The sequence below is a fragment of the Capra hircus genome, chromosome 23 (genome assembly GCF_001704415.2).
Source record: "Capra hircus breed San Clemente chromosome 23, ASM170441v1, whole genome shotgun sequence".
Classification (NCBI taxonomy): Eukaryota; Metazoa; Chordata; class Mammalia; order Artiodactyla; family Bovidae; genus Capra; species Capra hircus.
Window position 1 is genome coordinate 39,745,813 of NC_030830.1, and position 13,157 is coordinate 39,758,969.

The 13,157-nt window shown below is 43.3% G+C and overlaps 1 protein-coding gene across 8 annotated transcripts in view; it reads right to left on the reverse strand.

Moving 5' to 3' along the window:
* Window positions 1–13,157, reverse strand: part of ANKS1A (ankyrin repeat and sterile alpha motif domain containing 1A) — a 168,629-nt gene that overhangs the window by 95,283 nt on the left and 60,189 nt on the right. For all 8 annotated transcript variants that reach the window (XM_018038709.1, XM_018038707.1, XM_018038704.1 and 5 more), the window contains exons 2-3: window positions 2,827–2,907; window positions 571–727 (exon numbers count right to left, since the gene is read on the reverse strand). In XM_018038709.1, the coding sequence (XP_017894198.1) occupies window positions 571–727; window positions 2,827–2,907 (238 nt within the window). The remainder of the gene's footprint in view (window positions 1–570; window positions 728–2,826; window positions 2,908–13,157) is intronic.

The window sequence follows — 13,157 nt, forward strand, 5'->3', positions numbered from 1 at the left end:
AAATAAAATCTGTACTTTGGTTAATAATACTGCATCACATGTTAATTTAAAAATGGTCAGTCTTAAGGGAACATTAGAGGACACCACTGAAATGGTCTTCATTCCGCTGTGTCACCTCTGGCCTCCACTTATGTGTCTTTGTGAGTTCGCTTTTCAGCTAACAGCATGCATTCCTCCACTTCTGAGAGGTCCGATGCACGCAAAACAATACGGTCTCCAGAGTCCTGATGCACGCTGGAGTGTTTTGGTTTAGCAGCTCAAGCCGCACTGCCACGCTGATGGCAGGACCCACCAGTTTAAAATGATCCCTGGCAGCTGTGCAGGATGTACACTGTTTCCAACCTTGTGCTCATTACAGCACTATTTCAACTGTGCGTAACTCAAATGCACACGAAATACACCCTTCATGGTACAAGGTCTCTCTGATTCACTAAAAGGAGTGGCCCTGGGAAGAGGGGAATTACTCTTAGGTCAGGGAAGAGCTGGTTCCCTTAGATCTGAGCTGTGGGCCTGAGGTGGCTGCCAAGGTCTGGCTGGAGCTGCGTGGAGAAAGCGTCCCTTCCTTCCAACCTGTTCATTGACTTTGGTGTGTGAGGGCCCTTGATGGATGAGCAACCGCACTATCTGGGCGTCTCCTTTCCAGGCTGCCAAGTGCAGCGGATAACAGCCTTTAGAGTCAGCCACGTTGGTCAGCGCGTCGTTCCTCAGAAGAACCTCGACCACATCCCTAAAAGGCAAAAATCGACTGTGAGTTGCAGAACCCACAAGTCTTTCCTACCAGCAGCTCTGCATGTCTGTGTAGCAGGAAGCCCATTCATAGAGAGGAGCTCACCTGGCTCCCATCTCTACCTGAGCTTGTCTCCTGATTCTTCCTTTGAATTCCCTGACTACTTGAACAGCTGTTGACAAGCGGCTGAGTCATCTTGAACCACACCCCACTGACTCTTCACCTCCTGGTTTAGCTATTTTCTAGATAATCCATTTATTTTCCATTATCTTGAAAAAGTCTGGGTTCCTTGTTTGTGATGTTGAAACAGCATTCAGGGACAGAATTTACATAAAAAGTAGTCATGCAAAACAAATATCGTTATTCACCACATTATTCAAAGCATTTGGTGAGGTGGGAGCTGGAAATAAGACAGGCAGAGCAGACTTAGAGTGGTTACAAACATAAACCCTAACCTTATGCAAACAAAAGCATAAACCTTCTGCAAGCAGGAGACACGTATGGTATCACTTGATACATCCAGAAAGGAGGACTTGGCTTCCTTCTTGGTGACACCACTAATTAGGCAGATAAAAATGTATAATTATCCCCATGCACATGAGGTCCAAGAAAATCCCCACTGTAAATAAAAACAGAATATGGAGGTGAACTTGGCTAAAAAGCTACAGTCATTTAAGTCCAAGATCCACTTTAACTCCGGCTACCCCACTATTGAAGGGGCAGGGAGTCTCTACAGATTATCTGTTAGCTTTGTCTAAGATGGTTACAGAAAAGACTGCACTACAGAAAATGATCACATTCAACATATCTTAGGGCCTTCCCTGATAGCTCAGCCGGTAAAGAATCCACCTGCAATGCAGGAGACCCCGGTTTGATCCCTGGGTTGGGAAGATCCCCTGGAGAAGGGAATGGCTACCCACTCCAGTATTCTGGCCTGGAGAATTTCATAGACTGTATAGTCCATGGGGTCGCAAGGAGCAGGACATAACTGAGCGACTTTCAGGTCACTTTAGAAAAGCATGCTGGAGTCATTTTGTTGTTGTCATTGTTTAGTCACTAAGTAATGTCTGACTCTCTTGTGACTCTATGGACTGCAGCCACTGAGGCTTCTCTGTCCAGGGGATTTCCCAGGCAAGAATAGAGGAGTGGGTTGCCATTTCCTCCTCTAGGGGATGTTTCCGATTCAGGGATCGAATCCAAGTCTCCTGCATTGGCAGGAGGAATCTTTACCACTGAGCCACCAGGGAAGCCCACTGGAGTCACTTAGGCTGGGCCAGATACTGCGAAAGTGATAGGGAATACCACAAGGTGCCAGGGCCCGGCTCCCTGCTCAGAAAAGTCTGACCGGTCCCAATAAACTGTCTTTCCTAAAAACTAAACTTCTACGGCTTCTCTTCTCTCGTATTAGGCCTCACACTCCCGCCGGCGCCCTCTCCTCTGCTCCATCTTCCAGCAAATCTACCCACTAAGCCTGCACCCCGACCCCCGGGGCCTGCCCCTGCCCGGGGCCTGCCCTTTCCCCTTCACTGAAGGGCCGGCCCGCCTCAGGCCGCCAGAGCCCACCTCCAGAAAGGCTTCCACACAAATCCCACATAACAAATCCGAATAACTTCTCTATACGTAAGAGAATTAAATAGGCCATATTATTTGTGTATTTTTCCCTCAAGAATGGTTCTTGTTGTGTACAAGGCTACTTTTATGAGGCAAGAGTGGCAAGCAGAAAGATGGAGTAAACAGAAAGATTCTCCCAACCACTCGATCTCTTTTCAGCTTATAAAGAGGCTGGTTACCTGGTAGGTTATCCAGCCCCATTACGATCTAGCGTCCCCGAATGTGAGCGTCTTATTCAGATCACTGTAAGGCACTGATCCATTTCAGAGGGGAAAAGAAGAAGCTTTTAACGTTATTTTGGAGCAAGGGTTAGGGAACGAGGTTTAAAGTATACACTAAACAGAGACTCAAGAATTGTGGACAGACTAAATTTAGTTTTTCTGTTTTTCAGCATCCCTGCTTAGTACATCTTTAAAGGAAGGAAAAAAAGACAACCTGAGGCCTGAGTTCTAAAGAGTGGGGCAGGAATATAGCACATTAATACTTACTTATGGCCATTCAAAGCAGCATGGTGCAGAGGTGTATACCCAGTGCTGTCAACACAGTTCACATTTGGCCCTCTCCAAATGCTATAAGGAAAAAAAAAAAAGACTGAAGTCACAAACCAAATCTGGAGACAGCTAGCTGCTTGGGGAAAAAATCCTGTGTGGTGTTTAACCCAACAGGTCACTTCCATATGACTCCCAGTACAGGACGGCAGCCATGCCCACAGAAACACACAGTGTTATGTCCCACGAAACACACAGCATGTGTCCCACAGAAACACACAGCACTGAGGGTACACCAGTGGCTTCCTGAACAAGGAGTCAAGTGTCAGGACAACACTATCATCATCTCAGAGCTGTTTTCCTGTGTCCTTCCTCACTGGTAACTTCTTTATTCACTCAGTCTGGGACTTGTGCCTCCGAAAACTGTCAGGCTTGTAAGAAATGGTCTCTTTGAAAGGTCATCAAAAATATCACTGAATCAAACCACTAGTCAGTTATAGGTACTGGGCACTCACCTCAAGGCTGGTGACTGAAGGCTGGAGAGACCTCAGCATAGACCAGACAGATTATCAGGATCATTCGACAACAAGGACCAAAATCAAAGAACCCATGTTCATAAGAGCACCCGGACACATGTGTTAAGATGCAAGGGACAATTTTGCCTTTCCTTTGTGAATATGTCTTATTGATAATAAAAAGAATAACAACAGAATCTACAATGAGCACCTTATTTGAATTCAAACTACCATACTAAAAAGGTTGAAATGTCACCTCATTTAATCCTTGAAGTCTTAATTATGACTGTTTCATACCTTACTACATTGGCCAGAACTTCTAATATTAAGTAGTAGAGGGCAGCCTTGTTTTGTCCTTGCTTTTGATGAGAACGCCTCTAATGTTGTTGACAGTTGACCTGAGGTAGACACTCCATAACATGTGAAGGAAGTATCTTTTTTTTTTCTTTTAAAAATGTATTAGAAATACTGTTTAAATGTTTTTACCTCTACGGATAAAATCATAGTTTTTCACAATGAACCAACTAAAATGTTATCAATAGCTTCCTTAATACCGAATCATTCTTTCATTCCTGAAATAAACCTTGTTTGGCACTTATCCATTAGTGTCATGTCAATGAATTCCACTTGAGAGCATTTTACTTAGGATTAGGATTTTCACATCTGCATTCATAAGTGAAGCTGGTCTAAAGGTGTTGATTTTTTGTGCTCTCATTATTGGGTATATCAGTGTTAGATTTAAGTCACAGATCACCTGGGCAGCTATCTACCTATTTCTATATTCAGGAATCACTGACATAGAGCACTAAAAAGATAAAGAATCACCAGTAAAACCATCTGGGCCCAGAGACTTGACACGCAGATGCTGGAAGCAGCATTATTTATAGCAATAAAATATTAGAAATAGTCCAAAAGTCCATCAATAGAGAAATAATTATAATAATTAAGGTGTAGACAGAAAGAATTAAGTACCATTTATACTGCTATCTAGTAAGACAGAACAGAGATTACAATATAATGCTAAGGAGAAAAGAAGAAACAACACTGTAAATACTATAGAGGAAAAATATATATGAGAGATTTATCAGGAGAGTGGATTGGGTACACAAGCTCACTCCATCTCCTATCTAAAGCTGTGTGAAGTGAAACAATTTCTACCCTATACCACAGATAACTGATAGACATAAAATAGACAGATTCAACCCAAGAAAATTAAAAAAAAAAAGAGTTATCAAGTCACTGGCAACACTGAGGGGTTGAATCAGAAAGCCTAGATCTACAGAGACACAGTGTAGAAGAATGCAAACTAAAATAACCACATACTTCTCTTTGCCTATCAGCCTGGCAAAAATAAAGACATTGTAAAACGCTTGTAAAGATCAGGGAGACAAACTCTTAAACTCAACTGGTATGAGTTTAGACTGGTGAATTCCTCTGGGAATACAATTGGCAGCATCCACCAAAACCAAAAATAGGCATTCACTCTGGGCCAGCATCTCCACTTCCAGGCAACTATCCAACAGAAACACTTGTACACGTGTGCAAAGACACATCCTTGTGCAGGCCTGCTTCACTGCAGAGTAAGAACTGCAGACCTAACGGCCACCTATGGACGGGCAGTTAGACATCAGGCACACCCAGAAAATAAATTATTACTCAACAGTTAACAACAACAAAGGAAAGACAAGAAAACAAGTTGGACTATGTGTCCTGACAAGGAAAGATTTTGTAAGAGGCACTGTGTAACTGTGAAGTGAAAAAAAGAAGTCATTGTATAATATATAAAAGATGAGGTCTCATTTTACACAGATACACACACACACACACACACACACACACACACACACACACACACACACACACACACACACACACACACACACACACACACACACACACACACACGGCAATGCAGAGAGTGCCCTCCAAGCACGGACGCTCGCCTCTGGGCAAGGAAGTAGGGTGGGGAGGCACTGCAGCGCCTGAAGGAGGACTTTCAGGTTCTGCTCTTCATTCTGCACACTATTCAGAACACCGTGATGAGAAGGCATTCACAGAGTGGTCTTTTTACAACATTTTTAAATGCTGGGAAGGAAGCCAAGTACAGGAAAAAGAAGAGGAAAAATCAAAACAGTAACAATAAATGGTGTATATGTGTGACACGAGTCACTTTAATAAGTATATAGGTATTTGGCTTAAAAGCTCAAGATAAATTTTAAGTGAAAAGAGAGGACATATGTACTCTGACAGCTAAGTTATTTGTTCACTGTCAGTTAAGGAAACCCATGACAAAGTCAGGAACTTGAGGGACTTCCTGGTGTCCTCATCTTCCATTAAGCTTGGATTCCTGTAGCATCTTCCAAACAAAGAACTAAAAGCAATTATATCTCTTTGTCACATTTACATCTCATTTCCTAAACCAAAAATTATAAACCCATGCCTGACAATGAATAGAATGTTGGAAAGTGAAACAGATCTAGAAAATTTAGGAGGTAGGCTTCATATTTAGAGTCAATTTGCCCCACAAAACAAAACATCATCATTTTTCTATTACAAAACGGGTGACCCTGAAATCCAAAAACAATTTGCCCCAAATTACATGCCAAGTCAGTGGCTGATCCAAAACTCTCATTTAAGGCGCTCTTGGTCTTTGGCCAACAGGGACTTTTGTCGTGATCCAAGCGGACGGCAGGATGGAGTGAAGATGTAGTCACACAACGCTGCACACAACAGCAAGGCGACTGGGATAAACACGAGGAGCTGGGAAAGAGGAAACCCTCACATGGGTTAGAGCAGCTGGGACGTCAGATCTGTTGGCTCGGGGTATCAGATTAGGAAGCTGCTACTTTTTCAACTTCCTCAATTCAGGTCCCAAAGTAACCTTAAAACTAAGGTTTAGGGACCTCCCTGGTGGTCCAATGGTTAAGAATCCGCCTTCCAACGCAGGGGAGGTGGGTTCAATCCCTGGTCAGGGAACTAAGATCCCACATGCCACAGGGGCAACTAAGCCCATGCACCGCCCACATTCTGAAACTAAGACCCAGTGCAGCCAAAAAAAAAAACAAAAAAAAACAGAACAGAAACCCCTGGCATTTAAATGGCCTTTGCTTTTAATGACAAGGCAGAACTGAGCAATTCCTCTGTCATTTTCTAACTTTTCCCTCCACGACTCTGGTTTAGAGGTGGTTAAGTCTGGATAGCCCATTCCAGCACTAAAACTATCTCAAAACAATGAGAAAAGACAAGGCAGAGAGATAAGGAATTTCCTGCAAGAAGCTGCAGCTTTCCCAACTTGGTAAGACCTTTCCCCCTCCTTTTTCTCTAAGCATTTCCTCTAAATGCCTATCTAGAAATTTGAAGGAATGGGAAATATATTAAATAAAACCCAAATGAAAATGGAGAACTGTCAGCTCTCTGTTTGGAATCTTAGCTTCAGACAGGATGGTAGTAACATCCCCCTCCACCCATGTTTCTTCCTTTTTGGAAGCCCAAGAAAAGAGCTATTTACAATCTAGGTCTTCCTCTCTATTGCAGCTGTTCTATTAGGTTTTTCTAAAGCAGTACCAAAGGGCCACTCACTAACAGACAAGGGCAGAACACGACGCACCAAGAGAACCAAGGCAAAAACAAGAACAAAAGCCTAAACATGGTGCAGGAGACTCCTAAACATCCAGTGCACAGTCACCACAGCATTCATTAGACTTGACCTAAACCACAGGGAAAATTCTTTACACTGTGCCGCCATGCTACATATTTTAAGCCCTTTAAGGGAATCCTTCATGTTTCTGAGAGCACAGCAGTGTACAAGAACTGCCCAAGGGCCACCAGTTTGCAACTTCTAACATTTGGTTTTTCCTAACCTGCGACCCCAGCGTGACATGATCTCCATGCAACATAACAAACCCGCTACTTCATATCCATTAAAAATGGCCACAATCTCTTGATGGGACAGGTAAAAATACTGCATTTGAGATGCTTTTACATAAAACAGAGACAGAAAAACTATAAGCTGAAACCAAAGGGGCCAGACTCCCTTCATCTGTGACTACTGTGTGGGATCAGGATCAAATGGTGCCCCGTTCAGTGGCTCCTTGCTGGCAGCAAGCCTGCTTCATGTGGTCCAGTCACCTAAGTGCTTACTTTACAGAGTCAAGTAATGGTATCTCAATGGGCCGGCAGGGTCCAATCCAGTTCAACCGAGTGTGCGTTCAGGCCCCACCTGGCATAGGCCGGAGTGCTACGTGGTCTCCACCCTGGAGGAGAGTGAGGAAGTCACACAAGTAAACAAATGCCAGCACAGTGCCTGGCATTCTGCAAAGTATGCAAAGCATAGCTGATGGGGAAACGGGAATACGGGGGGCCCTGCAGAAAAGGAAGACATTTGAGCTGAGCCTTTAAAGCTGAGACAATCAGCCTGGCAGGAGGAGCAAAGAGGAAACAGCCATCAGGTACTCTACTCAATGCTCTGCGGTGATCTAAACGGAAAGGAAATCCAAAAGAGGGGATGCACACACACAGCGGATTCACTCTGCTGTACAGTAGAAACTAACACATTTGAAAGCAACTATACTCAAAAAAAGAGAGGAAACTCAAATTCAAGGTCTCCTTAGTAGTCCCAGCAAACTGGGGCAAAGGCAATGACCAGTTCTTTTGAGTGGCTGGAGCATGACAGTGAATGCGTGCTCGGGACGGGTAGGCAGAGCCAGTCATGAAGGCTCCTATGTGCCACTGGAAAGTTTCAAGCAGGGAATGATCAGATGTGTATTTTAGAAAAATCTTTCTGTTGACAGCTGGGAAGTAACCTAGATGGGAACCTATTAAATCTGTTATTCACCATACTGTTGTGACGGTCTGAAACACATCACAATTGGGGGAAAATCATTATGCTAACCATTTGCAGAGATGATGGAGACCAGACTAACTTCCAAGTTAGCGATTTGGGCACGAAGTGAGGACCTGAACAAAGGGTGTGGTAGGGACGCTGGAGAAAAAAGAATAGATTCAATAGAAAAGACAGATCTGGTGACTAAATGGGGAGAGGGAGTAAACAATTCAGTGGCTAATGAGAGGGTAAATTAAGGAGGAAAGGTAGTGTTGATTTGTTTTGTGATTGTGACAGTGTGTGTTGGGGGCAGGCACAGGGAGTTTTGTTTTGGGTTAGTTGAGGCTGAAATGAATTTGACTCCCACGTGTAGACGTCTAGTCAGTCAGTAGGTAGATACGATGGTCTAGGCTACCCACTCCAGTATTCTTGGGCTTACCTAGTGGCTCAGATGAGAAGAATCTGTGTGCAATGCGGGAGACCTGGGTTCGATCCCTGGGTCGGGAAGATCCTCTGGAGGAGGGCACGGCAACCCACTCCAGTGTTCTTGCCGGGAGAATCCCCATGGACAGAGGAGCCTGGTGGGCTATGGTTCACAGGATCGCAAAGAGCCGGACATGACTGAGAGACCAGGCACAGCACAGCACATGTCGGCATGAAATGCTATGGTTACATGATTAGTTTAAATGACGACACTTAAATGCTGACATGACCTTGTTCAACCTTACAACCATATTATGGTATAGGAAAGTATCAGCACATTACTTCCATCTTAGAGGTAAGAAAACTGAAATCCAAATGCCTTACTGATTGTCATACAGCTAATTCATGTGGAATGGAAAGAAAATCCCATGTCTGACTTCTAATGCGTGTTCCTTCCAGTTTATTCAGGCTCTCGACCTTGACGGTTGAGACAAAACAACTTGGACCATGATGTGTCTCCTCTGCATTAGTTCTCAGGAAGTGAAAGACTCTCTGAGCACAAAGGCAGGACAGGGCCTGCTCCATCACCGGTTCTTTGAAGAGGAAGCAATGGCAATGAACTTAAGGGGGAAGAGAGGCTCTCGGCAGCTCTCCATCAGGTCCTCATTAAATCATTAAGGTCTAAACAGGAGTTTGTCTCATCAGTCTTTTTCTGCCAAAGGCATTCGCTGTTTCCCTCTTTTGGTCATCCTTGCAAAGGCAAACTTATCTCTGAACCTCAGAAAGGACTGGTAGTTCTCCAACACAAGGAAACACTGTCCAAAGTCCGTCTAATTTTACAAAAACTTCATCTCACTCAAATGAATTTGACACATCCTTACTAAAATGCTTTCCACATACTTAACTGTTGAAAGGAGAGAGAAAAAGGAAGCCACTCTCATTGTAAGAGAAGCTGGTGAACTCTGGAGAAAGACAAAACTTACAGACATGAAACAATCATACAAAAAAAAAAACAAACAATTTTAGTTAACTGAGAAATGCTGTGTATTTTTATTTCTGCTCAATCCTCATTAAAATGAGGGTAAAAACAAAAAGAATAGGAGAAAAATAACAGTGAACATAAAATGGCGGTGTTTTTAGAAGATGAAAAGTAGAGAAATTAGCAAAGCTGAAAGAATGAATCCCTGCAGCCAGAGGAGAGGCCAACTGATCAGGGAAGGCTCAGGGATTAGGGGCCCCTGGTGGCACAGGAGCCCAGGGATGAAGAGGAGCTGGAAACAAGGACCCGATACAAATTCTATACAAGGCAGCGACAGGCCACCAGGTCCCCAGTCACATCCAGGGCAGCCAGAAGACTGTCATTTCTGCACCCTGGCAGGAGAGCTCAGACGCTCAGTCGTGTCCAACTCTTTGTGACCCACGGATTGTAGCCCACCAGACTCCTCTGTCCATGGGATTCTCCAGGCAAGAATGCTGGAGTGGGTTGCCATGCCCTTCTCCAGGGGACCTTCCCAACCCAGGGCTCAAACCCAGGTCTCCTGCATCGCAGGCAGATTCTTTACCATCTGAGCTACGAGGAAGCTTAAATAAAAATGACAACCAAGGATCCTGATACATTTGAGGAAAGCAAACATGAAATGAGAGAACACAAAACAAAATACAGGGACTCAAAGGAACAGAAATAAGAAACCAAATAAAACCTCAACCAAAAAAACGTATTATCACACAAGAAGAGGATTAGAAACAATTACATCAGTGTAAAGCTTTTGGAAAATAAAAACATGATAGTAGAAATATAAATATAAACAAAGAACTTGATGATAAAGCTGTGTAAATCTTGCAGAAAGTGGAACCAAAAGAAGAGATGGGGAAATTCCAGAGAAAAGATAAGAAAATTAGAGAACCAAAAGTTCCAGAGAAAAGAAAGAGGAGAAAATTATCAAAGAAATAACTTAAATTTTCCTAGAACTGAAGAATATGAACTTCCAGTTTAAATAGTCCATCCTATACTCAATACAAAGAATAATTTTTACAAAGACCCGTTCCCTGCAAGGCACAATGAAATTTCTAAACACATGGGATAAAGACAATATACTTTCCAGACAGAAAAAATAGTTTGCATACAAAGGATTGAGTGCATCAAATTTTCAATTATTTCAAGATTTTCACGAAGTCTTATGGCTTTCATTTCTGGAAGCTATAAGACAAAAAAGCAGTACTTTCAAAATTCAAAAGTGAAATGATTTCCAACCTAGAATTCTATAGCAGACAAAAAATCAGTCAAGTATAAAAAGAGAATAAAGATATTTTTAGACATGCAGAGTCTTAAATTTTACCTCCCACACACCCTTTTATCAGGAAGTGACTGGAGGATGTGCGCTACCAAATAAAAGAGGAAGACAGGCATCCAGGAAGCTGAACAACAACAAAAAAGGCAGAGGGAGTAAAGCATGGAGCGGAGTGAGCCTCAGGAATCCCCAGCCATCCTGGAGGATGCGGGGCTCTGGGGATGCAGGGGAACACGAAGCTGACGAGGCCAGCCTACGGATCTGCCTGGGACTTGGAAAAGAGAATTTAGGGATTTAAATTTACGGCTGTAGTTTAGGAATTAAGAGTGAGCTGGATAAGTATGGTTGAATGCCTTCACTGTTCACCAGAAATCATCAAAACATTGTTAAGCGGCTATACCCCAATATAAAAATAAGAAATTCTAAAAAAATTCCCTCTCAGCCCAGCCTTGGCTGCATCCCACACAGTTTGATAGCATTTTCATTTAGTTCAGTTATTTTTTAAATTTCCCTGAGACTTCTTAACTCATGGATTATTTAGAAGTGTGTTGTTTAGATTCTAAGCATTTGGAGATTTTCCAGTTGTCTGCTGCTGCTGCTGCTAAGTCGCTTCAGTCGTGTCCGACTGTGCGACCCCACAGACGGCAGCACACCAGGCTCACCCGTCCCTGGGATTCTCCAGGCAAGAACACTGGAGTGGGTTGCCATTTGCTTCTCCAATGCATGAAGGTGAAAAGTGAAAGGGAAGTCGCTCAGTCGTGTCTGACTCTTCCCGACCCCATGGACTGCAGCCCACCAGGCTCCTCTGTCCATGGGGTTTTCCAGGCAAGAGTACTGGAGTGGGGTGCCATTGCCTTCTCCGTTCCTGTTGTCTAATGTTACTGATTTCTAGTTTGATTCCACTGTGATCAGAAAACAGATACCAACTTTTGTCTTATGTAGCTTAGCATATGGTCTATCTTGGTATATGCTCTACAGGCAATTGAAAAAAATAATACGTATTCTGCCAGAGTTATATGGAATGTTTTATAAATGCCTACTAGATCTTACTAAAAAAAAAAAAGTGAGCTAGATATAGGAAACTCAGAAAACCACCAAGACAGGTAATAGAAGGAAAAAAAAGAGAGAGAGAGAGGATTGTAATATACTAATTGCTTTGGCAGGTGAATAATACTAATAGCCACAATAATATAGACATTAGATACTGATGTAACTAAAAACTGTCATATATCTGAGGATGAAGGGGGAGGCAGCAGACCTAGTGAGTGAAAGAAAGCTAAACCCTGCTCTTCCTTAACAAAGACAGATAAAAATTCTAAAATTTTAAAATCAAGAAAACAGCAAAAGCATAGTAATCAAAAATACAGAGGAAACACCTGAAAGTCAGAGCCAAGAGCTGGAAGCGGCTGCTTTCCCAAAACAGAACTCAAGTGGGCATAAATGGCCCCCTGTTGAGGATGGTGCAGAAACGATTCCAACACCACACGCCAGGGTGAACAAGTCCTTGTCAGCTGTGAAATGGGTATTTCTGGTCACCTTGGCTTTTGTGGCTGTGTTTTGTGTTCCAAATGTGTGACGAAAGGCAGTGACTTTGAAGGGTTTATTCCCTTGCGAGAGATAAACACAGTGGAAAGGCAACGCCCCATTTTAAACTTACAGGTGATACAACTCACAAACAACTTGGAAGGACGTTCTTCTTGTTCCACAATGCCAGCAAGGAGTTCTCCCCTCTCCTGCCAAGGACAACAGTCTCCTGTTTCTAGTGAGTTAACTGCGCACGAGCCACACCACACCACACACACCCCAGCAAGTTTCTGGAGAGCAAGGGCTGTTAGAAACCTTATACATTCACTCCAGTAACTGCTGGGTTCAGTCACTGTACCCAGAAGGGGGGAATGGGAATGGAGGCAGGAGGAAACACAGTCTCTGCATGGCTGTGGGCGTGAGCACCACTGTGGGAGTGCTCCGCTCTGACCACGACGAAGTCATGAGGAATAATGCAAATATAATCACTTTTTTACAAGGCGTATTTCCCTTACCATTTATGCAATTACTTTGGGGGCCCTTAATTTTCCTTTGATTCAGTTTACTTTAGCCTGGCTTCTTAACACTTAAGCATTCCATTTCTGTTCCACAATTGCAAGAAAGGCACAGAAGTGCTGAACTGCATGAGAATGGTCTCCAGAGTTTAAAATCCTGATTCCCGCCGCACTGCATCCTCTACGACAGTAGAGACTGTGCCCCATTCCCAAGCAGCAAGCACACAGGAAATATGCAAATATT